Source organism: Balaenoptera borealis (genome assembly GCF_965194805.1).
Source record: "Balaenoptera borealis genome assembly, chromosome: 16".
Lineage (NCBI taxonomy): Eukaryota > Metazoa > Chordata > Mammalia > Artiodactyla > Balaenopteridae > Balaenoptera > Balaenoptera borealis.
In genome coordinates this window covers 25,758,434-25,784,832 of record NC_138872.1, presented here as the reverse complement: position 1 = coordinate 25,784,832, position 26,399 = coordinate 25,758,434, and the positions used below count along the sequence as shown (strand labels likewise).

The 26,399-nt window shown below is 45.7% G+C and overlaps 1 protein-coding gene and 1 pseudogene across 9 annotated transcripts in view; both read left to right on the top strand.

Moving 5' to 3' along the window:
• CBFA2T2 (CBFA2/RUNX1 partner transcriptional co-repressor 2) overlaps positions 1-18,557 on the top strand; it is a 179,913-nt gene extending 161,356 nt beyond the window's left edge. For 5 of the 8 annotated variants that reach the window (XM_082358862.1, XM_082358857.1, XM_082358859.1 and 2 more), the window contains 3 exons: positions 6,396-6,464; positions 9,366-9,556; positions 13,815-18,557. In XM_082358862.1, the coding sequence (XP_082214988.1) occupies positions 6,396-6,464; positions 9,366-9,556; positions 13,815-14,114 (560 nt within the window). In that variant the 3' untranslated portion in view covers positions 14,115-18,557. Of the gene's footprint in view, positions 1-6,395; positions 6,465-9,365; positions 9,557-10,388; positions 11,161-13,814 lie in introns of those variants that run through there. The other 3 variants (XM_082358858.1, XM_082358856.1, XM_082358861.1) reach the window with 2 other exon arrangements.
• A 94-nt stretch (positions 18,558-18,651) lies between these two features.
• LOC309612788 (ATP synthase subunit O, mitochondrial-like) lies at positions 18,652-26,351 on the top strand (annotated as a pseudogene). The gene is made up of 2 exons: positions 18,652-21,025; positions 21,159-26,351. The product of its transcript is annotated as an ATP synthase subunit O, mitochondrial-like (transcript).
• The last annotated feature ends 48 nt before the right edge of the window (positions 26,352-26,399 follow it).

The window sequence follows — 26,399 nt, the reverse complement described above, 5'->3', positions numbered from 1 at the left end:
TGAATAAATCAGTTATTAGCTCTAAGAAAAACAAAAACTTGTTCAGGAAGATAAAAAGATTCATAGAGGGACTTCCCTGGTGGCGCAGTTGTTAAGAATCCTCCTGCCAATGCAGGGGACATGGGTTCGAGCCCTGGTCTGGGAAGATCCCACATGCTGCGGAGCAACTAAGCCCGTGTGCCACAACTACTGAGCCTGCGCTCTAGAGCCTGTGCGCCACAACTACTGGAGCCCACGTGCCACAACTACTGAAGCTGATGCGCCTAGAGCCTGTGCTCAGCACCAAGAGAAGCCACCGCAATGAGAAGCCTGCCCACTGTAACGAAGAGTAGCCCCCACTCGCTGCAACTAGAGAGAAAGCCCGCGCACAGCAACGAAGACCCAACACAGCCAAAAATAAATAAATAAAATTTATAAAAACAAAAAAGATTCATAGAATATGAACCACATGACTCAGCTGTGATTAGCATTTACATTGAGTACTGTAAATGTTGACTATTGATGTAACAGAATTTGAGTATATCTCTGTTTGGGGGAGGGGAAGGAGAAGGAATTGTTATTGTGTCTGGTGGGCTGGGGGGAGGTTAAAAGAGAATGAATTCTTTCCTTCTGAAATGGCTAATCAGTCAATAATGCCTGCAACTTGAAAGATCAAGATGTACCAATATTGGAAGAATCAACTAAAAAGGACACTTTACCATTGTTACAACAGAAAATATATATATGACCTACAGAGAGGTGATGCTCCTAGTGTGGTTTGGGAGACCTTAACCATGAACATTGGGTTCTAAGCCAGGCACTTTTCTTCAGTAGTTAGCCCTGGATACCCCCTTAGAACCCATCTAAGGACCTTTGGAAAACTCCTGATGCCCTGGCCCCACCTCCAGAGATTCTGATTTAATTTGTCTGAGATGGGACCTGGTCTCCAGGAGCTGAGAACCATTCCTTTATGTACATTATCACTTAATTCTCAGAGCAACCTCATGAGGTAGCTATCTTTTTCTTTTCCTTTCTTTCTTTATTTCTTTCTTTTCTTTTCTTTCTTTCTTTTCTTTCTTTCTTTTCTTCCTTCCTTCCTTCCTTCCATCCTTCCGTCAAACTGTATGGCTCATTGTAGAAAATACAGAAACATAAAGAATTTACTAGTTTATCATCCCACTGAAGAGTTTTGGGATGTGTCTGAGAATTCTGGATTACAACTTTGTATTGATTTCTTTGAAAACATAACTTCATATTAAGCATGTTTCTCACATCATTGAGGATTTTATGAATATAATTTTAATGACTATACTATAGTATTCCACCATGGAAATAAGCTATAATTTCCTTAAGCCATTCCTATTGTTGAACATTAAGGTTTTTTGCTTGTTGTTTCTTTTTCAGTGAATAATGCAATATTTAAAATCTTTATATGTAGGGATTTTTCCTTTAGGATATATCCTTAGTGAAATTAATGGGTTGTGGATACAGACATTTGTGTTCATTTGATCTTGTTTTATTTTGATGGATGGGATAGCTAATATGGGGTCAAATCTATCATTTTCTTTATGGTTTTCCTTGACCTTGATCCCTACCCAAGGCACAATAAATTTCATCTATATTATATTCAAGTTTTGTGTGTTTGCATGTTAGCTATCCAACTTTTAATTCTCCAGATAGTTTAAATTTTCCTACCATCAGTTGATACCCATCCTTTATCTATTAAAATGAAGTAATTATCAGATGCTAATTTGGTTAAATACTTCAATCTATTTCCTTCATTGATCTTTCTGACTATATTAGTTATCACTTTTAGTAATAATAGCTTATGTGGGCTCTTACTATGTTCCAGCCAGTGCTAATAAGCCTTTTACCTGTGTTTTCAAAACTGCCTATTGAGATATAGGAACTACCATTAGATTTATTTACAGATGGCAAAACTGAGGCTTACATAAGTTAGAAACTTGGCCAAAGTAGTCCTACAGCTATTATGTCAAGATTGTAAGTAGGGGACTTCCCTGGTGGCGCAGTGGTTAAGAATCTGCCTGCCAGTGCAGGGGGCACGGGTTCAAGCCCTGGTCCGGAAGGATCCCACAAGCCATGGAGCAACTGAGCCCGTGTGCCACACCTATTGAGCCTGCGCTCTAGAGCCCACGAGCCACAACAACTGAGCCCACACACCGCAACTACTGAAGCCCATGTGCCCTAGAGCCTGTGCGCCGCAACTACTGAGCCCACGTGCTGCAACTACTGAAGCCCACACGCTCTAGGGCCTGCATGCCGCAACTACTGAGCCCGCATGCTGCAACTACTGAAGCCCATGCCTCGCAACAAGAGAAGCCACCACAACGAGAAGCCCGCGCACTGCAACGAAGAGTAGCCCCCGCTCACCGCAACTAGAGAAAGCCCGTGTGCAGCAACGAAGACCCAATGCAGCCAGAAAATAATAATAATAATAAATTTTTAAAATAAATAAATTAATTAACTTAAAAAAGAAAGATTGTAAGTAGGACATTCTATTCCAGAACCAGCACACAATCTTAGTGATTTATGATAGCTTCCCAATATAATATCAAACTTATTATTATAGCTTCAGAATGTGTTTTAATATCTGGTAATGTTATATCCACTTCATTTTCTTGGGTGTTTTAATTTCTTTATTCTTTAAATGGAATTTTAAAAAATGAACTGCATTGCAAAAATGTCCAGCATTACGGAAACGTATGGATTGTGAAAAATCTTGTCCCCACCCACTTTTTCTCTCCTCTCTTGGGCTCACTTATTAGCAAATTAGTGTGTTCTTAAGGAATTTTCTATGCCTATACTTAAAGATAACTTTTCTCAATTTTTTGTTTTGAAGTTTTTCAAACGCAAAGAAATATTAAAAGAGCAGCACAGTGACCAATGATGTGCCCCATACCTAGATTCACCAGTTTTTCACATTTGCTTTCTCTCTTTATAGATGGGTAGATAGATAGGTACAGTCTCCCCTAAACCATCATGATACTCCTCCTTAAATGCTTCATTTTGTTTCTTCTAAGAACTAGAGCATTCTCTCACAGAAACACAGTACCATTAGTCCCCCACTTCTGATCCATATATTTGCATTCTCTGTCTGACCTTTGATTAATAGCCTCTGAAACTCTAGTTTTCTTAGTAAATGAGCTGAAAATTTTGGCTTCTGGAAATAACCGTGAAAATGTCCCTAGTTTCCAGGCATGTCCTGACTAAGCCGAGAAGTTCCTTTAGGGTCATTTGCATCCTCCCCTCTTACATCTGTCAGAGAAAGAAAATACTGATGACTGGACAGATACAAAGTTGATGACTGAAATGAAGTGGCTTTTCCTTGTTCGTCAGGCTTCCCCATGTCCACACAAGTAAGCAAGTATTTCTTCTGTCATTTAACGCCAATGACAGCTTACCTGCACACTCAAACTCTTTTCCTTACAGGTTTTCCTCATTTAAGACTTAGTTGACATTGATGAACTACCTTCTCCTTAGCTTGTGTTACTTTGCCTCTTCTAGTCCTAGATTTTTCCTTGTATTTATTTTATGGATCTTGGGTTTCTAGGTATTTGACAGATGGCCACATGAGTCAGGAACTTACCTATGTGGAAAAGAGTTCATTTCTTCAGTTTTCTTGGCAGTGGTGTTAGCACTTCCTAGAGATCTCAGTCTCACAAAAAGTACTAATACTATCAAAATTTTAAGACATATGGGGTTCCCTTTTGGGGTGATGAAAATGTTCTGGAAATGATGGTTGTACAACATTATGAATGTACTAAATGTCACTGAATTATACACTTTAAAATGGTAAATTTTATATGTATTTTACACAATTAAAAAAAAAAAACTCGGGGCTTCCCTGGTGGTGCAGTGGTTGAGAATCTGCCTGCTAATGCAGGGGACACGGGTTCGAGCCCTGGTCTGGGAAGATCCCACATGCCGCGGAGCAACTAGGCCCGTGAGCCACAACTACTGAGCCTGCACGTCTGGAGCCTGTGCTCTGCAACAAGACAGGCCGCGATAGTGAGGGGCCCGCGCACCGCGATGAAGAGTGGCCCCCGCTTGCCTCAGCTAGAGGAAGCCCTCGCACAGAAACGAAGACCCAACACAGCCAAATAAATAAATAAATAAATAATAATTAAAGGTGCTAATAATTTAAAAAAAAAAAAAAACTCATTATCCCCTCAGCTCTGGGGTGATACAGAAGTAGGTTCTCTGTGCTGATAGCTTTTGAAATAGGAGAGATTCCTTTCCTATCCAAGACCAGTTTGCAGCCAATTCTCAGGCATTCTTATAAGGACTAAAGTGCCTCTGGCAAACATTTCATGCCAGGCTGGCCTCCCTTGCCACACTGGGTGTTCCCCCTGGTTCCTCTTTGCACCATGGGTTGATGAGTGTTCAGAACATAAAATCTACTTTTCAGATTAACCTCAACAGAGCATAAGAAAGTGAGTAAGTCTGCTAGCACTGACTCATTTAAAAAAAGTTTTAAAAAACTCAAATTACCTTAATTAGTTTTCATACTTTATAAAACAATGAAAACATTTCTTATAAAACATTATGTCTTATAATCACAATAGATATATATGTTAAAGTCACCCTCCACCCCATGCTTTTCCCAGCAACAGTGTATTTGAAATACACTGTTCCAGATCAGAGTATTTTATTTACTAGTTGCTTTTTTTTTTTTTTTTAAAGTTTATAAGCATTTTAAAGGAAACTTCCTTAAATCACATATAAGGATTCAGAGTTGGCAAGAAACAAAAGCCATATTCTGTGACCGATAGAAAGCAGTTGCCAGAGAGCTGAGCATGATGGATACAGTTAAATTGGATACAGACACAGCACATACACGCATGTATATGTGCATAAATATCGACTCTTAACGTTTATACGTTTGTTTTTAGGGAAGTACCTTAAAAATACCTACATGTTCATAGTGGGGAAGGACATAGAGATAAGTAAAAAGGAAGTGAGGCTTGGGCTTCCCTGGTGGCACAGTGGTTAAGAATCCGCCTGCCAATGCAGGGGACACAGGTTCGAGCTCTGGTCCAGGAAGATCCCACATGCCGCGGAGCAACTAAGCCCATGCGCCACAACTACTGAGCCTGCGCTCTAGAGCCCACGAGCCACAACTACTGAAGCCCACGCGCCTAGAGCCCGAGCCCCGCAACAAGAGAAGCCACCACAATGAGAAGTCCGCCCACTGCAACGAAGAGTAGCCTCCGCTCGCCGCAACTAGAGCAAGCCGCGTGCAGCAACAAAGACCCAATGCAGCCAAAAAATAAATAATAAATAAATAAATAATTTTTTAAAAAACGTGAGGCTCACTTTTCATCTCACTACTTTGAAATACTACTAATATTTGAGGCACGCATGTGTTTTATTTTTTATTGAAATATAGTTGATTTACAATATATAAGTTTCAGGTATACAACATAGTGATTCACAGTTTTTAAAGTTATACTCCATTTATAGTTATTATAAAATATCGGCTGTATTCCCTGTGTTGTACAATACATCCTTGTAGTTTATTTACTTTATACATAATAGTTTGTACTTTTTAATCCCCTACTCCTATTTTGCCCCTCCCCACCTTCCCTATCCCTACTGGTAACCATTAGTTTGTTCTTTATATCTGTGAGTCTGTTTCTTTTTGGTTATATTGACTAGTTTGTTTTATTTTTTAGATTCCACATATAAGTGATAACATACAGCATTTGTCTTTCTCTGACTTATTTCACTAAGCACAATACCATCCAGGTCCATCCACATTGTTGCAAATGGCAAACTTTCATCCTTTTTTATGGTTGAGAAGTATTCCTGTGTGTGTATGTACCACATCTTTATCCATTTATATGTTGATGGACACTTAGATTACTTCCATATCTTGGCTATTGTAAATACTGCTGCTATGAACATTGGGGTGCATGTATCTTTTCAAATTAGTGTATTCGTTTTCTTCAGATATATACCCAGGTGTAGAATAGCTGGATCATATGGTAGTTCTGTTTTTAGTTTTTTGAGCAACTGCCATACTGTTTCCTACAATGTCTGCACCAATTTACATTCCCACCAACAGTGTACGAGGGTTTCCTTTTCTCCACACCCTCACCAATGTTTGTTATTTGTGGTCTTTTTGATGACAGCCATTCTGACAGGTTTGAGGTGATATTCTGGTTTTGGTTTGCATTTCTCTGATGATTAGCAATGTTGAGCATCTAAAAATTAAGTGTACTGTTTATAATCTGATTTTATTCCTTGTCAGAACATTTTTTCCAGTAAATGAATGTATATGTTTGAATCTTTTTCTACATGGTGAATGAGAGATCTGATAAGTTTTTCACAAAAGTAAAACATGTTAATTATAGACAGCTTCTGACCCTATGCTGTTTCTCTCTCTTCTGTAGATTCTCAGCGGGAATTCAACAGTAGGCCAGGAACAGGATATGTACCTGTGGAGTTTTGGAAAAAAACTGGTATGTCTGTCTGCTTATAGGTCACATGTGCTCACTAATTTATATGAGTGTAGAGCACATATTTGGGGGAAAGGTGGTTTTCTCATAACTTCCTCTTCAAAGAGCTCTAGGCTCCTGCCTCTCCCCCTTCAGCTTGGCCCACCTTCTGGACTGCCTGTCATGTTACTTGCTGATTAAGAATTTGGAATGACTCCCTACAATCCATCCAAGTCCTCATCACCCCCTTCTGCTGGGAGGCGTTAAGTAACCGACTCTTCCTTCCCTATTTATATGCCCTGTTTCTGGGTGTGTAGCTTAATTCATTTCTGCCTATTCTCGTCACTGTGTTCTCGTGCTCCCACATTTGGTTCATTCTGCTCTTCCTTTCATCTTCACTGTCTCTAGCTGCATCACAACTGTTCTTGGTAGGTGTCATTTTCTACAAGAATAAGGGAGGGTAGGAACTGCTTGTTGTGTTAAGACAGGGGATTACACTAACCTCATATCCCTAATATTACCTTATCCAATACTAGCCTTCTTTTCCTTCTTGCCTCCCTTTCTCAGTGAAATTTTTGTAGTCCAATATACAGTTTTTGGTTTTCTTTCTAAGATAAAATTTATTTCTACAAAAAAGTTAATACCCAGTTGATATCAAGACCATAATATAAACAGATGGACAAAAGGTAGGAACACACACCTCATGAGAAAAACAAATTAACCATGTTGCAAAATGTTTATTCTCACTGACAATCAGGAAAGTACAAGGTAATGCAACCCTGACCAATTAGCCCCCAAAGTCTTTAACACCTAATTACTGACAAAATTTTAGAGGACCCTGTTAATGACACTAAATAATTCATCAGAGATTTATATATGAAATTATTGTGTTACCAACCATGAACACATGGAAATTTTGAAATCATTTCTCACTGGCATGCTTTTGAATCTTAAAAGGGAATGATCCAGGGACTTCCTTGGTGGTCCAGTGGTTAAGTTAAGCTTCTACTGCAGGGGGGGCATGGGTTCAATCCCGGGTTGGGGAATTAAGATCCTGCATGCCACACGGCACGGCCAAAAAAATAAAAATAAATTTAAAAAATAATAATAAAAGGGAATGATCCAGATTTAGACACGCAAATTGTTAAAAAGGCAGCAGTATGTAAAAAGACACTGTTTTTAGTGTATTCTTGGAGCAAGGGAGAGGCAAACCAGGAAATGCCCACATATCCATGAATGGTAATATGAATTTTATAGTGTGGCACCACAACAGAATATCATCTTACCATTAAAAATAATTTGGAAAACTACATAGCACCTCGGAAAAATCTTTGTAGTTGGAAATGGGGATGTGTATATTATACGACCAAGAAGTAGAATTGTGGGAAATGAAGATAGTAATTGTAAAGGTAGAGTGAAAAATTACCATGCACAAGATCTCTTTGGTAACTAGTGATTTTCTACTTGAGAGGTAACCTTTGGTTAACTATGGTTAAGAGCCTAACTTTGGCGTGGGCCAGCTAAATTTGAGTGCTTGTTCTGTGACAGTGCCATCTGTGACCTTAGATGACCTTCAGCGAGGTAGATTTCCAAACTATGATTCTTACTGATTCATCTTTAAACTGAGAAGATAAAATACACTTAGGAGCATTTTTATGTTGGCTCAATAAGAGACACTCAACATCTACCTGGTAAATTAAAAGAGGTCTATGAAAGGTAGCTGTGGTGGGCCACAGTGGACCTACCTGCGTGGACACCAAGAGTTAAGGAGTGGAGTCAGTGTCTGATCAGCTCAGCATCATCCTTGACCTTTAGGGTGAAAACTTGCTTTTCTTGGCTAGAGCGATATGATGGAAAGTTCTAGGATGGCAACACTGTGTTTAGACCTCTTTTGAGCCTAGGCCCTGTGCAAGAGCCATGTGCAAGCAGTAAGGGAGTTTCCTTAGGCTTCTGAGTTGTCCAGTTTTGTGGACTCAGTAGGGAGGTCATTCACACTGGGACTTAGGACTGAGGCTCAAATGCATAGCATATGTCATTTGGAGTGTACATCCTATAAAACCAAGCAGGGCGGTGGTGCTGGGAGGAACTGATCAGGAATCAAGTGGGGTGATGGCAACTGGACAGGGCTTTGGAGGCCCAGGGCACCTAGCAGCCCAGAACTGTATCTTCAGGCAACATTTCTCTACTGAGTTCAGTCTCACATACCTAACTGCCTCCTGGTCATTTGTACCTGGATATACCTCAACCTTCTCACTTGCCTTCAACACCAGCATTTTGCTTACTATCTGTTTCATTGCATAGCAGTTCCATTCTTCGCCTTTACCTCCACCTCCAGACCCTTAGATGTACCAGCTTATTCTATCTCATCCCCTTTTCTGTGCCACTTGCTCCTGCCTAAATTCAGAGTCTCTTTTTATCAGCCAGATTATTGCCCCAACCTCTCAGTTGGTATCTCTGTCTTCAGTCTTTTGTCCGTGCATAGAACCCTTTAGGGTTTCACATTTTCTTTAGAAGAAGGGCCAAATTCCTTAGCGGGGAATGCAAGACTTTCTAAAAATTCATTTCCACCTACCATCTCAACCAAGACACATTTTCCTGATCCTCCTCTGCCACTTATAGAGCTGACCACTTTTCCCCTTGGAACTGTTGTCTCTTACACTGACATGTATCATGGCACCTCAGCCACCTTTATACTTGATCACAGTTGTGAGAATATGGATACATCTTAGTCACCGAGGTCTCCCCAGCCCCTAGCATGAATGGACAAGTGAGGATAAGAATAAAAGTGAATGCTATGTCATAAGTTCATCCCTGTGTATTTTTAGAAAAGTCATCTGGTTTCACCTCTGTCCCTTCTTAGAAACGATGTGGAGTGGGAGGGGAAAGATTTCTCGGCCAGTTGATTTTACTGTCACTTTCTTCTAGAAGAAGCTGTGAATAAGGTGAAAATTCAGGCCATGTCAGAAGTTCAGAAAGCCGTTGCTGAGGCAGAGCAAAAAGCCTTTGAAGTGATTGCTACCGAGAGAGCTCGGATGGAGCAGACAATAGCGGATGTCAAACGGCAGGCCGCAGAGGACGCCTTTCTCGTCATTAACGAGCAAGAAGAGTCGACGGAGGTCAGAGCACTGTTGGGTTGCGGGCTGGGGCTGGGGCAGCTGGAGTGACCAAGCCCACTGCTTTCCTCTCAAGTGCTGGGTAGTAAGGGCCAACAGTCCACTCTTGAGCTAGATGATTATGATTTTTATTCAGTACCAGAGAGGTTTGTTTCTCAATTATTATATTCTTGTATATTGGCTCATTATATTGGTTTAAGTTTTGAAAACTCACCCTAAAGACAGAGTTTGCGGACTTGCGTGACAGCAGTGACCACCACTGCCTGAGCGGGCCTGCTGTGTGCCAGATGCAGAGCGAAGTGTGTGTGTGGTCTTTGTGGTCCTCACAGTGACCCTGTGAGGCGTGGGTGTTGTTGGAGTCCAGATTTACAAATGAGACTGGGGCTCAGGGAATTTGACGTAATCAAACATCGCTGAAGCCAGAGTAGGAGAAAGGAGGTGCAGGGTCCTGTAGCATCCGATCTGTTTACAAAAAGGATAGTCCTTTCATGGATTGAAGTGACAGATCGGGCAGGCCTGCCTGACTGCCTAGTGCCTAGGGCCCCAGAGGACACTCTTGTACCATAATGAGGACAACAAACTGAAAAGGCATGTGACAAAAACATCCTAACAGTCCTTTCGAATGTAATGAGCTTTTTCTGTAACTTTCATTTTAGTCACTTTTCAGCTTTAAGACAAACTTTAAGTCCTGAAACAAGCCTGTTTCTGTAAGTAGGTAGAGCCCATCTAGTCTTTGGGATATTCTCTTGAAGTTATAAAGAACTGAGATTTTTTTGTTGGTTTTTTAAATGGCAGAAATTTTATTTTCTCATCCTCTTTAAACGATCTTTTTCAGTATTACAGTGTTAAGCATGGCAATGTGAAGATGAAAATGCCTAAATATCATGTTGCCATTCACAGAGGATGTGGAAAAAGTCCTTATTGTAGCACTCCCAACTGAATTGTGAGAAAATATTTCCTTTAACTCTCCCCTTTTCCTTCTCCCCTCCTACTTTTTTCTGTTGTATATTTAATTCCTTATCTATAGCCATCCATATCAATACCTATATTTGTCCATATTTATCTACTTTTATATCTATGTTTATGTCTTTCTCCGAAGAAAGAATGTAACATTTTGGCTAAGAGCATGAGTTCTGGATCTGGATTGCATGGTTTAAATCCCAGCTCTCCATTTATAGCATTGTGCTTTAAAGGAGCTAGAATTTTAAACAATGCACAAAGAGGCTTACAGATGAGGCACACACCAGCATCCATCCCAGCAAACTTCCTTCCAAAACAGGGGCAGGATAGCAGGGCCTAAGCGCTGAGTAATTTTGTGTTGGACCAGGAGAGCTGATTTCCTTCCATTTCATTCAGAAAGTTCTACTTGACATCTAGAGGTATCCCTGGAGTTTTTCATCCATCCTGTGAGAGGTGGTTTGGTATAGCGGAAGGAGCCCAGGAACCCTAAGTGCTAGTCCCAGTTCCCCTCACACTGGCAGCATACCCTTCAGGAGTCAGTCTCCTTCTCTGTATAGTGGGTGTGTAGCAGCCCCTGTCCTGCTGGTCTTACACTTTTTAGGAAGATATAATTAGATCATGGTTGTGGAAGTGGTTTTGTTTTTTTTTTTAATAAATTTATTTATTTTATTTGTTTATTTTTGGCTGTGTTGGGTGTTCATTGCTGCGTGGGCTTTCTCTAGTTGCGGCGAGCGGGGGCTACTCTTCGTTGCAGTGCACGGGCTTCTCATTGCGGTGGCTTCTCTCGTTGTGGAGCACGGGCTGTAGGCACGCAGGCTTCAGTAGTTGCGGCACGCGGGCTCAGTAGTTGTGGCTCGTGGGCTCCAGAGCACAGGCTCAGTAGTTGTGGTGCACGGGCCTAGTTGCTCTGCGACATGTGGGATCTTCCTGGTCCAGGGATCGAACCTGTGTCCCCTGCATTGGCAGGCAGATTCTCAACCACCGTGCCACCAGGGAAGCCCCTATGGAAGTGTTTTTAAACTGCAATGCGCTGTTTAGACAGAAGGGATTTATGATGTTGTTAACGACATAGGTGTGTAAGCTGTGGCAGCTCTTGCTCTTGCAGAACAGCTGCCTCCTCTGAGGCCAGACTGAAGCGTCTCCCCTGGAATGCCTCAGGTAGAGGGATGAAGTGAGAGGTCCCCTTCTGTCCCCAGCCTGGATTTCCTGGCAAACATAATGGGCTAGCAGTTGACTATAAGATAGGAATCATTTTTCCTTTAGGCCAGGTTTGAAATAAGGCCAGGGAGCTCTGGGATGGGTCCCAAGTATTTTGACAAGCCCCAGGTCATTCTGATACAGGTGTTCCCTGGGCCACTTTGAGTAATAACTGGCATAGACTGATGGCCCATGCTTGACAAAGGAAATTCTGGAATCCCATCTCTGACTTCCTTGGCCAGTAACTCAGAAGGTTCATAACCTTACCCATTAATTACAAAGGCCTTTTTGGCCACATGCATTGCTCCAGCTTTGACAAATGCTGATTTGAAGGGTGACTACCACAATAAACCTTTTGTCATGTTTCTTGGCAAAAAGGCTTTTGGTGAAATCAGGGAAAAGCCACAGAGACAGGGAATGTCAAGTGTCCTTTTCACCCTGGCTTCTCTGACCCTAACCACGTTGTTCCTGCATTTCTATGATCCCACCTCTGTGGGAGGCTGTTTATCTTGTTTCATTGTATCCCATCAATCATGTAATAAATATTTTAAATGTAATGGTGGCCAAGGTGAAAGCACCATTGGTTTAATACTGTGCCCCAATTTGAGATGTTCTTGCAGACTTGGACAGAGGGAGTAGAGGCCAATGTTTCCACAGCAGCCCCATGAAGGCAACTGAGTTCTTCCCCACAAGCAATAATGTTCTACCAAAGCATTGTTTGGAGTCAGCCTGTCAGGCTCCAAAGTATGAAATTCTCTGGAATGTAGTTTGCTTGAGGATCTTTAATGATCCTCAGAATTACTTCTGTCCCGTTTTGGTCCTCCACTGTTGGTGTTGGCAAGGTTGGGGCGGTCCTTAGTATTTCCTGAGAAGCCTGTTGTGTTAGAAGGGAATCTGCAGTCCTTTCTAAGGCTTTTTGAAACTAAACTTGTACATTGGGTATAGTGGAGGCAGGCGGCCCAGGTTCCAGGCTTTGCATAGCCATGTGATCATTTTATAACCTCAGACAAGTCCCTGCCTACTGGCCCTCAGTGTCCCACCTATACAATGCAAGAGGTGGGCGAGGTGGCCTCAAGGTCCTTCTTAGCCCTTTTCAGTTGTTTTACACTTGAGCAAGTGTTCTGATTTCATTGGGAACAGTATCTTTCTTCTCTGAGTGTCAGGCCAGGCCTCGTGATGGGCTTCTGCCATTCTGGAGAACTTGCAGGGGAGAGGGCAGCTGGCTGACTGATCAAGTCCTTCCTGACACCTAAGAAGAAAACCTTGCTTTCCTGATAGCTTCACCTGACCAATGCCATAAGGCTCTTCTCTTATAAGTGGGTCATGGAGACCTCAAGTGCAGAACACTCATGTGTCACTAGTGAAGTCCTCACAGGAACCTACAGGGAGGAGAGTACCAAGGGGCAGGTGCTGGGAGCTTTCCTCTAGGAAAGTGCAAAGAATAGTAGGAAAACTCCCTGATGTAGACCTCAGGGCCTTAGGTTCTAAGGTATTGCAGGGGGCTCCCACAAACAAGCCAGAAATATTCCCATGATCCTCAGCCCACCTCTGATGAGATACGTCACTGAAAGGAGAATGAGCACAGAGAGAGTAGCACAGCTTCCCACACTCCTGGTCACTCACCCAGGTCCTCTGGCAGGTGACTTTTTTAAAGATTAGGTGTTGTCAGTGAACACAACAAAGGTCATTTCTCCATTGGGAAGGGCAAGGAAGAAAACTGTCTAAGCACCTGTGTGGTCTTGGAATAGATAGCTATGATGGGGGAACCCTGGGACAGAATTTGGTTTGGTCGTTGAGGATTAAAATGTGAGTCAAAACAATGAGTTGATGCCTTTAGCAGGACTTCCAGCTGCCCTACGATGTCTTCACATACCCCTCATCTCGCTGTCCCATCAGCCCAGGATAGGTAGTTTTCCTGTTGTACAGATGAAGGAAACTCAGAAAGCAGATTAACAGTAGAGGCAGGGCAAGCACAGGTGTGTGCAGCTCCAAAGCCCACTCTCTCCCCGTACAGCCCCACCTGCTGTTTTACAGTGCAGGTGACAAGTTATGACAAGCCTGCCCCCCAAGATCCTAGCAGCTAATGGATGCCTGTGTCTTGCAGAACTGCTGGAACTGTGGCCGCAAAGCCAGTGAGACCTGCAGTGGGTGCAATATCGCACGATACTGCGGCTCTTTCTGCCAGCATAAGGATTGGGAGCGCCACCACCGCCTCTGTGGCCAGAACCTGCACGGCCAGAGTCCCCACAGCCAGAGCCGGCCGCTGCTTCCTGGAGGGAGGGGCTCCGCAGCCCGGTCCGCCGACGGCAGTGTGCCAAGTCCAGCCCTAGACAAGACCTCGGCAACCACCTCGCGCTCCTCAACGCCTGCCTCTGTGACAGCCATCGACACCAGCGGACTCTGAGCCCCAGACTCACTTCCCCCTGATGACCTCACAGCACGACAGACTCTGCACGGGAGGCTGGCTGCTTGAACCAATGCAAGTAGCTGTCGGGTCATCATCAAGAGAAGTGGAGGCAGGAAGACTTCAAGCCCCGGCAAACACTGCTCCCCAGCCTCTCCAGACACTTGCCCCAGTTTCCCGTCTGTGTCCTTGGGGGAAGTCATGTGCACACAGGCAGCTGGCTGGGGCTGCCTCCTCCATGGCTTCCTGGTTTGTTCCTCTCCCAGCTGAAGCTGGGATGGCCGGCCACTTTTCTGTGTAGCCCGCCAGCTCCCCTCCCTGCCTCGTGAGGCAGCAGGCTGTCGAATGTGCCCAGCCAGGCTGGAGGCAGCTCACCCCATGTGCTGTCCCCTACTCCATCGTCCTCTCACGGCAGAGGCCTGGAGACTGATAGCAAGCCGGGAGGAGGCCTCTCTCCCAAAGGGAGTTCCCCTTGCCCCTAACAGCTCCTTGAGCCCCATTTCCACCCTCAGCAGGTGCCACTGATTGGTCCCGTGGGGACTTGGGCAGGCAAAAAGCAGCACTCAGGACTCCCTCCTCGACCCTGCTGTTCAGACTTAAGATTCTCAGAAACCAGAGGAAAGAAGTCACCATTTCAGTAAAAGCACCCATAATAAAAAATAAAACTTCCACCAAGCATCACAGATCATTTTGGACAAGATTTTCTAACCTGGCTGGCTATTTTAGTTTGGGACCCATTTTTTTTTTTTTCTCTTATTTGATTTTGCTTATGCAGAAAATAGTTTTCAGCGCATGGATTGGTCTGAGGGAGAATGAGACTCAATTGTGGATAGTCTGTTCCCTCTGAGCATGCTGGCCAAACTAATATCATCACATTATTGAATGGATCATCTATTGGAAATGCAGAACCTTTTGTCACCACTTGGCTCTTTGCACAGTCGTCTTGTTCTGTGTCCTTTTATCTCAGACCACGCACGTCCAGATCACTGCGTGGATCTTCTTCCCGTGGTCTCTATTTGGCGCCTCTGAAGCCGTAGTTGACCCACAGGATGCGATGTGGTGTGGCTACGACTTGCCTCACCAGTCAAGGCCTGGTCACTTCTGAGCAACCCTTTTGGACCTGAAGGAATTCTTCAAACCTTGTCATTATGTCCTGTATCAATTTATTATTGGGCATACAATCTGTTTCCCTTCTCTTGTTTTGTAGGTACCTGCCCTCTTTGAGCTAAGAAAAGTTCTGTGAAATGTGACAACCATTTGAGAGAGCCTGACCAATTTTTCTTCCTGTCTTCAGGGAGTTTTCCAGCTGCTTACCTAGCTCTCCAAACATGACATCACCTATAGTCCCTTTAAAACGTTAGGAACTGCCACACACGTTCTTCCCTGTCATTCGAGTTTTATTGGGAGCCCAAAGACTCTGACCCTCCCCCACTCCACCTCCAAGCCTTCAGTGCCCTCTTGCAGCAAGGAATCCGTTAGGGTGGCCCTCCTCCCGCTGGCCCTTGAAAGCTCAGCTTTAGATGGCCAATTTCTGTGCATTGACCAGAGTGAATTGAAAGCTCTCAGTAAGGTATCAGCATAGGTAACATTGTCCTTACATATAGGTGTATCTTACTTTAAGAACTTTAAGTCCCTAATTTACCTTACCCAAGGATTTTCTGTCTTAAACTCAGAACAAGGCACCTTTAAAATACCTGGATTTCCTCTACATAAAGTAAGACATCCCCAGAAAAAGAATAACAGAATAGTCACTTTATTGTGGAACTCCTTAAGCTGTAGCAGTTGGGGTGTCCTGACTAACAGAGATGAAATCAGAACCCCAGACAGGAGTTGGCTACATTTCCCTGAGACACGGAATGTCCCCTGAGAGGAGGTCACTGAGCCTATAAACCTGTTGCAGCAAGAGGGTGTCTCGTGGTGTCCACTGGGTCTGTCCTCAGCTCCCTTTTTCATTGGCAAGTTGGATGAACACCTAGGCATGTTCTTTAAGTCTTCAGTGACCACAGGACTAGCCAGGGTAGCTCAGGTTTTTTCGGGTTGGAATAAAGAGCCAAAACCAACCAAATACTGTTCATCAGGGCTCGATGTCAGGCTCTACAGGTAAGGTTTAGGATTAGTGTGCAGGTAGGTCCTAGCTGACTTTTGTGGAGTGTGGTTCCAATGACAGCTTAATTTTCAAAATTTTTGTAATGCTATTCTAAACGGCTTTGCTCATGTGCTACCCAGAGGCCAAGCTGAAAACTTAGGCAGTGTTCCACACTGCAGTTCAGATCTCAGGCCTTTTGCTGTATTAATTTTGGTCAGTTTCACACATAGGTTGCTAGGGCATCTGTCCAAGACTTCCTATTTAAACGTAAACAATCCCTTTCTCCACCTCCCGCTCTTCTGAAATTCTCCAGCTCTCTGGTTAGGAGGAGAAGGGACACTGTCTTGGGATGGGGTGAGGGGACTGGAGGGGCAGGGCTGAGTCCAGGTTCCCCACTTGGTTTCCCGTGTCTGCTGATAACCACTCCAGCTGCCAGGTTGAGGCTTCCCCCTTTCATTTAATTAGATTTAAAATATCTTAATATACTCAGACTGCTTAGAGGATCAACCTTTATAGTTTGAGGGGACAAAAGAAGACATAGTGGTGGTACTGAAGGTATTGTCAGGGCAGTCATAGGCTCTTCAATATTATCCTAGAAACCAAGAGCAGATGTGACAAGTGATGGGATATCATTGTCCTCTCCCAGGTGAGGAATGGTTGCAGGAGCCAGAGAAGACCAGAAGGGGCCAACATGGGAGCCGTCTTTAAATGTTCTGAGGGAAGCTTGAGGGCTGGATCCTCAGATCTTCAATCATGCTTTGGGGCCACACTGCCTGCACCAGGCCTGACTCCACCCAGTGGTGAAAACAGACTCAGGTTAGTTCTACCTGCTCAGGAATAGGCAGCCCTTGTCCTGAGCTGTGAGCACTCCACTTGGGAGCGTCCTTGCAGCCCCCAGGATGGGGCTCAAGCAGATCTGCTCAGGCACAGCCATGCGACCCTGAGGTCACAGCAAGTGCATCTTCTCTTAGACAGTGCTGAGTCATGTATGTCTCTCAGTGGATCTAAGACTGGAAACAAGACCCATCTCCCCAGCATGGGTCCATGCCTGGCATCGGCTGCAGTGGGCCCTCTGCAGTGTGGATGACCTTTGTACATCTGGGCCAGTTGGTCCACCAGGAGCTCCTCACTTCTTGGTGTCAACATGAGCATCCTCAGCTTCTAGACAGAAAATCTACACTTTACTTTGTACAGCCTTGTCCCAAAGTCAGATTGATCCCCAGTGCTGTCACCTGCCTGCAAAGGGTAGACCTTGTTATGGGTAGTTCCAGAAGATATCTCAGCAAGTGGGCTTGAAGTTTCAACAACACAATTGGAATTGTGTGGTCGTGAGTTCTTCGGGATGAAAGCATAAATAATGACCAGGTGGCTGTTTGTCCTGGAAATTGTAGATGGGATTATGGATTGAGTAAATCATTTAAAATAGAACTCATCTTGGAGGCTTTCTTCAGCACTGGTTTCCAGGCTCCCAGGTCAATAGACCAAGCCAAGTTTCTTAGATTTTTTTTTTTTTTTTTAAAAGCTGTTTACAGAGAACTAGGTGGTGGCAGGTTTGAACCGAATGTAAGAAAAGCTAGAGAGACCTGGACTGTTCCAGCATGGGTCAGCCGGCCAGCTGTCGGGAAGGAGTCCTGCCTGGGGTGGAGTGGGGTGTTGTACAGGGCGAGCTGTTGAATAGTGCCCTTCCAACTCTGTCTGTAGTTATTGTGAAACCAAAATGTTGACTACCTGCCTCTTTGCCCACGTGCGTTGACATGCTCAATTCCAAAGATGATGGTGCAGGCGACCTTTTCCATCATGAGCCAGGAGAAGGTTGAGGCCTGAGGACGGACCTTGCATCCGCCCTTTGCCTCCACAGCCCCAGAGATGGAGCTTCCCCTGCTACCCCATCTGGTTAGACCCACAACTGCCCAGTGTACACTCATTGATGCTTATACCAAATAGGGCATGTGCGGCTGGCAGCTGGCAGGGACACCACCATCCCTGCATTGGATTTGGCAAGAGAGAAGCAGCAATAAGCATTAGGCGAATGGCTGAAAGTGCCGTTGGGCTAAGAGGCTTTCGAAGTTCCTGATGAGGCTACAAAAGCTCCGTCCATAAAAGAAAGCCAAGAATGTAAATAAATCAAAAACTAAGCTTCCAAGCATGGTTTTTTAAGGGGGATGATGAATGTGAAACCACCCACAGGATGCGGTAGAATCGGTTTTTCTGTGCTTTGTCATTCTACTATGATAGGAACTTTTGTTACTTAACTCTGTGCATAACTTATTTAATGTACTGTATAAATGAACCAAAACTGTTAAATATGTATTTAGTTTGTTCTACTTAAAGTAGTCAATAAAAAGGCTATATTCCTTTTCTGACTCAAGCTGGAATGGGACTAGGAGGGAAGGTGGTGCATGTGGTTCTGTAAGACGTCCTGCCGGCAGGCTTCTGCGTCCCCTCTGCCTTGTTCCTCAATCTTCAGAGATGGGGTGGGGCTCCACTGGTTCTTGCTATGGCTTGAGAGCACCCAGGGGAATGAAAGCAGGAGGTACTGCTAAGAAGGTGGTTCCAGCTTCTGGACCTCTGGGAAGCCAAGTGCCAACAACAGCTACAGATAACTCCCAACTCTTTGTCAGCTCTTCACCATTAAGTGATCTTTTAATGAGGAAAATACAACCACAGAAAGTTTGAAAAATAGGGTAGTGGATCTGTAGGTACTTTTTTCTAATAACATGTTATTTCCTTAAACGTTTTTAACATACCTGGACTTGGGAATATTCATTCATTTCCTTTTTATACTGAACCTAATCATAAGTTCACTGTTGCCTTCACATTTATTTGCTTAATGGTTTAATCAAGGCCATAATTTTCTGTTGTTTGTTTTGCTGTGCCATGCGGCTTGTGGGATCTTAGTTCCCCAATCCCCAGGATTGAACCTGGGCCCTCGGCAGTGAAAGCCCGGAGTCCTAACCACTGGAGGGCCAGGGAATTCCCTCAAGGCCATAATTTAACTCTTCACCTCCTGTTGGGCAGTTGGATTGCTTTCATATTTTCCCTAACATACTGAAGTGAACATCTTCCTTAGCATGATTTATTTCTTTGGGATAATTTTGCAAAGTGGGATTTCTAGAACTGAACATTTCTTGGGTCCTTGAAGCCTGTGTTCAAATTGCTTTCCCTGAAAGCCCACCAGCTTGCTGTTCCTCCGACAGGACCCAAGTAGTACTTGCATGGCTCTGAGGTGGTCTGACCAGCTGTGACATGACACAGGTTGCTGCAGGCACTCCTGTGTGTACCTGTACGTATGAAGTCTTGGGCTGTCAGTCCAGTTTCCTAACCAGTGACCTGAGGCCTCACTTCCCAAGGACCTGGCCCCAGCCTCACGATCCTGTCACCCGAATACCCATCTCTGGCCTCAGCCCTAGAACTACTTCTGAGCAGCCTTGCGCAAGAGGCTTGTTGGCACCATCCGCTTCACAGGCCCCCAAAATGCAAAGGGAAGGGTTGGTTACTAGATCTCAGGGTAGGGAGGAGGATGACCTTGGCCTTGGCCCTAGAAGGCAAGGTGTGGGTTTAGCTGTTTCGTGCAGATGGTGCCAACTGCCAGTTTTTCTCAACAGCTGCCCGGCGCTGCAGTCCACCATTCAGCAATTACAGGATCTCAAACCTCGTGACTGTCAGTCTAGCACAAAAGCATATTTGGTAGACAAGTCAACAATCCACAGTCTGCCTTAGCCCTGGAAAAATGATCCCAGGGACTTGGGATAATATAGTAAAATACCATGTTAAATTTGCTATATAAATAGGCTGAAATTTTGCCATTATCATAAAACACCTGGATGCCAGATAAATTCTAATGAATTGACTTTTTTTGCTGAGGTCACAGATGAGAAAGTTTAGGAAATCCCCAAGGGACAGAAAAAAAGAGTAAGCTGAAACCACAAAGGTAGTTGGGTACAGTAGAGGAAAACTGCCTGGGGGCAAAAGAAATTCCAAGAAGTCAAGAGTTGGAGGGATTAACTGCCTCTAGGGGGACTGTGGCACTAAGCTTTGAGCCTGTACAAAATAGAGAAACAAAACGGGGACCTCTCCATAAAGCCAGGGCACTGGCTTTGGCCTCAGTGAAAAGGCAAGCAGGGAAAATTGACCTGTCTGCAAAGGGAACTGAGCAGAGAACATCTCTCTGGCCCTGCTGGAAGAAAGAGAAAAACTGACCAGAGACTGCTCTTATGTCTGCTCTCTCCTGGAGCTGAGGTTCAGATTCTCATTACTCCAGAGGTCAAAGAATCCCTGGACTGAGAAATTAAGATGATTCCAGGCTTGTATCTCCTGGTATCTGGCAGAAGCAAAAATGCAAATCCTCCAGAGAAAAATATTAAAATATAATCATATTATTACATATCAACCAAGTATAAATTGTCCAAGATAGTTACTAAAGTTCATGTCCAAGCAAATGAGCCACTATGAGCAACAGTCCGCAGGAACAAAAAATTAACTCAGCTCTCATCAACTCAGGTTTGACCCACAGCCACCCAGGAGAAGAGGCTGCCCCAGCAGTGCCCAGGCTCTCCCGGCAGGTGCGATGCTTCAGCACATCTGTGCTCAGGCCGTTCATCAAGCCTGTGAGGCCACCTGTTCAGATATATGGTATCAAAGGTCGCTATGCCACTGCTCTTTATTCTGCTGCATCTAAACAGAATAAACTGGAGCAAGTAGCAAAAGAATCGTTGAGAGTAGGACAAATCTTGAAGGAACCTGAAATGGCTGCTTCTATTATGAATCCCTATGTAAAGTGTTACATTGAGGTGAAAAGCCTAAATGACATGACAGCAAAAGAGAGGTTTTCTCCGGACTTCCCTGGCAGTTCAGTGGTTAGAACTCCACGCTTTCACTGCCAAGGGACTGGGTTCGATCCCTGGTCGGGGAACTAAGATCTCCCAAGCCGTGCACGGCACAGCCCAAAAAAAAAAAAGGTTTTCTCCCCTTACATCCGGTTGGATCAGTTTGCTTGCTGAAAATGGTCGCTTGAACAATACCCCTGGAGCCATAGTTCTGACTTTTCTACTATGATGAGTGTCCAGAGTGGAGAAGTACCTTGCAGTTACCACTGTACCTCCTTTAGGTGAAGCCACTCTTGCTGAATTAAAAACGGTCCTGAAGAGCTTTCTAAGTAAAGGCCAAGTGTTGAAACTGGAAGTTAAGATTGAGCCATCAATCATGGGTGGAATGATTGTCCGTACTGGAGAGAAATATGTCTTCAAAAACCAAGATTCAGAAGCTGAGCAAAGCAATGCAGATTTTCTAAGTGTTGATTTTCTGTCAGTGAAAATTCTTAAACTTGGAGCAACAATAAAATGCTTCCCAACAGGAAAAAAAAATTGATTTAGACCCCTGGGACTTCAATAATGTTATTATCAGATACAGAATATAAAATAACTATGAAACCTCTAAAGACAGTGCTGAAAAAAATTAGCAAAAAGTAAGAGACTAAGGCAGATTTGCAGATAGAATTCTGGAAATCACAATCATTGAAATAAATAGTGCACTATTGAATGGCAGATTAGATGAATTAAAATGAGTGAAGCATTACTGTATGAGAAGGAGATGGAAAAAAAGGAAAGAGTTGTTCCTTTTGGAAGGCAGGTTTCGAGGGAAGAGCCCTTTCAAATTTTACCAAGGAGGCTGTCAAGAAACTTACTGACTCAGTATAAAGGGAAATAATTGGCCTGAGATGATACAATCTCAGAATGAGCCAACATGCATCTATCTGAACTCATCCTGCCCGTCTGTGCTTGTTTCTGGTGCTGGAATTTCAAGGTAGTGAGTTGGATGTATCCCCTCCTCCACATCCTCTCTCCCAAGACCATCGGGGAACCAGCAACAAACCACCCCCCGTTCTCCAGGGCGGCTTCATTGCTTGGTGCCGGGCGCCCTCTTGTGGAAAGAATCAGACCTGCTACCTCTGCTGCCTCCATCCACAAGCCAGATTCCCATCCAGAGTGCACACCCCCAGCACCTTTTGCCTTCCCCTTGCACCAACCTTTTCTGAGGCTGCCTATCTGCCCCATGAATTCAACTGACTTTCTCTGGGTGCCTCCTAGGGAGTTGCAGAAATGATGAGTACTCAGCACCCGCACCACCTACCTTCCAAGGGGTGAGCTCTGAAAAGCCCACATCAGATCCACCCTCCACCTCGTGCTGTGCTTCCATGGCTCTTCTTGCTGCCCCATCTGCCATCCTGCAGCCCCAGGGCTTGGCCTCACTCCCTCCTTTGTTAAAGCTGCCACCGTCCTCCAGCGTTTCCATTACCAGAGGATGCCTGAAATTTTGCTCAGTGATGTTCACGTTTGATGGCAAGTAGCTCTTGGTACCAGAGAGTAGATCCAGTTGTGTGATTCAGAGCAAGCACTTGCTTGCTGAGCTTCTGGTTCTTCATGTGTAAATTGGGGATGCTAATGGTGCCTACACCACTGGGCTGTTCTGAGGTGAAATGTGATCATATGGGAGTCACCCTTAGCATAGGGCTTAGCACCCAGGAAGCCCCTGTAAACAGAGGCTGCCATCACAACCTGCTTTTCTTTCTCTCTGCCAATATGTGATGTCCTTGAGGATTCACCTTTGTCCCAGCATCCCGCTGGGAGCCTGATGTCTTCCTCAAGTAGTATTTGTTTTGAGAATAACTTTTTTTTTTTTTTTTTGCCGCACCGCGTGGTATAAGGGATCTTAGTTTCCCGACCAGGGATCGAACCCATGCCCCCTGCAGTGGCAGCGCAGAGTCCTAACCACCAGACCACTAGGGAATTCCTGAGAATAACTTCTTGAAGGCCTTTTGTTTCGACCTATCAGGGTCTGTGTTAAGGGGATTTGGTGTGCATATTTCTCTCTCAGAGCAGGAGGGCAGTGGCAGCCACCTAGACTGTTGCTGTCTCTCCAGCACCTGGCCTGGCACTGACCCAGTCCCTAGGACAGGTTTTGATGTATGCAGGTGAGTCACCAGCACAGGTGGGAGGAAGGTGAGGAGGCAGGTGCAGGGAGTGGGTGAAGGGGTAGAGGTGGCAGCTGGCAGAAGGAGCCAGGATCTCCCAGCTTCAGTACTCTGCCTGTCCTTGACCTGGGTGCTGTCACCAGCCCTGGACATTTTGCCATCCCCGGCACCGGCCACAAAGCAGGTGCCCAGTGGTTGTTTTTTTGTTTGTTTGTTTTTTTGATTTATTTATTTTTGGCTGCGTCGGATCTTCGTTGCTGCATGCGGGCTTTCTCTAGTTGCAGCGAGCGGGGGCTACTCTTTGTTGCAGTGCACAGGCTTCTCATTGCAGTGGCTTCTCTTGTTGCGGAGCACGGGCTCTAGGCGCGCAGGCTTCAGTAGTTGTGGTGTGCGGGCTCAGTAGTTGTGGCTCGCAGGCTCTAGAGCGCAGGCTCAGTACTTGTGGCATACGGGCTTAGTTGCTCCACGGCATGTGGGATCTTCCCGGACCAGGGCTCGAATCCGTGTCCCCTGCATTGGCAGGCGGATTCTTAACCACTGCGCCACCAGGGAAGTCCCCCCAGTGGTGGTTGAAATGAGCTGAAGAGCCAATGAGAGCGGGGCACCGAGGGCAAGAATTGGGAAAGGTGACTCAGACCTGATGGCTTTGACCTGCTACTTAAAGGCTAAAGAGGCATTTCTTTTTTTTTTTTTTTTAATTAAGTTTTCTAGCTGCATTGGGTCTTTGTTGCTGCACACGGGCTTTCTCTAGTTGTGGCGAGCGGGGGCTACTCTTTGTTGTGGTGCGTGGCCTTCTCATTGCTGTGGCTTCTCTTGTTGCGGAGCATGGGCTCTAGGCACATGGTCAGTAGTTGTGGCTCGCAAGTTCTAGAGCGCAGGCTCAGTAGTTATGGCGCACAGGCTTAGTTGCCCTGCGGCACGTGGGATCTTCCCTGACCAGGGCTCGAACCTGTGTCCCCAGCATTGGCAGGCAGATTCTTAACCACTGCACCACCAGGGAAGTCCTAAGGAGGCAATTCTAGAGTGGATGGGGTAGAGGATGCGAGGGAACAAAGTTCTAGAGGGGAGTTGCAAACCTAGGGACTGAGGTTGCGAATAGCCCAGCTCAGCTGGAGTGTTTTAGGGGGATGAGGCTGCACATAATGCGAGTGGGTATTGATTGCTAAGGGCCTTGAATGCCAAGTCAAGAAGTCAAACTTGATCTTGGTGCTAAAGGTAGGGGGGTGCCATTGAAGGGTCTTAGCCAGAGGAGTATGGTCACCACGGTGATGTTTTGAAAACCCCTTCTTTCTGTTCCTTTATGGGGAATGGACTGTTTCGGGATGGAGTACAGAAGGGAAGCCCAGTGAAGAGGCTGCCATAGTCTTTCAGGCCAGAGATGATGGTGGCCAAGACCTGGGGGCCTGGGGGATGGCAGCATGGAAATGAATGTGGGCTTGTGAGAGATAGGTAGACACACCTAAAGGCCTGGGGCCCTCAGTACCCCCGTAGCCCCAGCTCAGATCTTTCTTCTCCCTGTAGCTGTAACTCCAGGCTCCTGTCTGCAGCCCAGCTCCACACCCGCCCACAGCACTCCCCTGTCTGGCAACCCCCCGCCTCCCCGTTACCTGCAAGACATCATTCAAACTCCCTCTGGCCTGGCCTCCCCGCTCACCTCCAATCCCTTACACTCTGCAGTTCCTCCTTCTGCTCCCTTTGTCCGCAGCATTCTCCCTCCCTGTCTGCCCCTCACATCTGTGTGGAGACTGCTACACTATTCTTTCACAGCTCAAACCCAACATCACCATCTCCAAGAGGCCTTCCCCAACCCTGTAGGACTGACACTGTCCCCTCCACCTGCAGGACCCTCCCTGGCACCTCCAAGCCTTCAGCAAGGAAGGGAAGATGCAGCCCATCTTTTAAAAAGTGTTAACTCTCAGAACTCCATTGCAGGGTGAGATGAGACAGGCAAAGGGTGGCACCCATTTAAGAGGTGTCAGCTTGAGCTTAAGAATTTCAGCATCTTTGTTCAAAGAAGGCAATGGGAAGATTTTAGTTTTGAGGGTTTGTTGTTGGTACTGTTTTCATAAAGGAAACAGACGGAAGGAATTAGAACACAGGACAGAAAGCAGGATTATTTCCTCCTGGATGGCCTTCTTCTCTAGCAAAGACATACTGACACCTCCTCCAGCCACCCAGACCTGAGAGAGTCAGGTGCTGGCAGCACTTTCTAGGAACTGCCAAGAGTCTAGGAAGTGGGGTGGCATGGTGCAGCCTGGTGTAGTGCTGGCCGAGGAGCCCCCAGGGACCCCTGTGCTGGTTCTTTGGCCTGGGTGGCTAGGCCAGTGGGAGCAGCTCTGTCTGTCTCTGCCAAGTCTGAACTCCTACAGGGGTCACTGGGGAGAAACCTCCCAGACTAGGACATCTACCCTGAGCTGCCTTCCTGGCCATGCCTCAGGGCCCAGCCACGACCTGGCACCACCAGGGCAGTCAAGCACATTGGTGAAATGTCACTCAGCCCACTGGCCAGTCACCCCTTAAAACCTACCACAGCTTCCTCAAGACGAAGTGCCTTTGAGGCCCTGCTGCCTCCCCGCCTTGGCCTCAGCCCGCCTCTGGGCTTCCTTCAGTTCTACGAGGCAAGCTCTCCTCCCCCTCAGAACCTGAACCTGTGCATTTCTTCTGCCTGAAAACTCCTGACCCCAACACCCTCCAGACCAGGTGAGAGGGCAGCCTCTGCCCCTGTGGTGCTACGTGCCTCCCCTTGAGAGCCCGCACCCTATGTAGCCACCTCTCACCTCCCTCCATGGTGGTCACCTCCCTCCACGCCCCAAGTCCCTTCCCCCAGGATGGCTCAAAGGAGGGTCCACCAGTAGCTGGTAGGACCAACTCAGCCATTGTTCTCCTGGAACTGCCCTATGGCTCTGTCAGGTGGTAGGGGTGGTGACAAATCCAGCCTGGAAGGGCGGGGGAGGTTCTGTCTGGGGACAGGTCTTCTCACGGGGATCGGCCATGCTATTTGGGACCCTGAGAGGGCTCTGTGGCCTGTCCCCAGCTCCATACCACACCCTGTTGGCAAAGGAAGGGGGGGTGAAGCTAGAACCCCCAGGATCTGGGGTGGATTAAGGCAGAGCCCATGTCCATTCTCCTTTCCCAGGAACGACCCTAGAACCAGGGTTTGTGGGGTGAGAGGAACCTGAATTGAGGAAACCTGGATTGGCCATGATTAAGTTCCCACTATCAGCAGGAA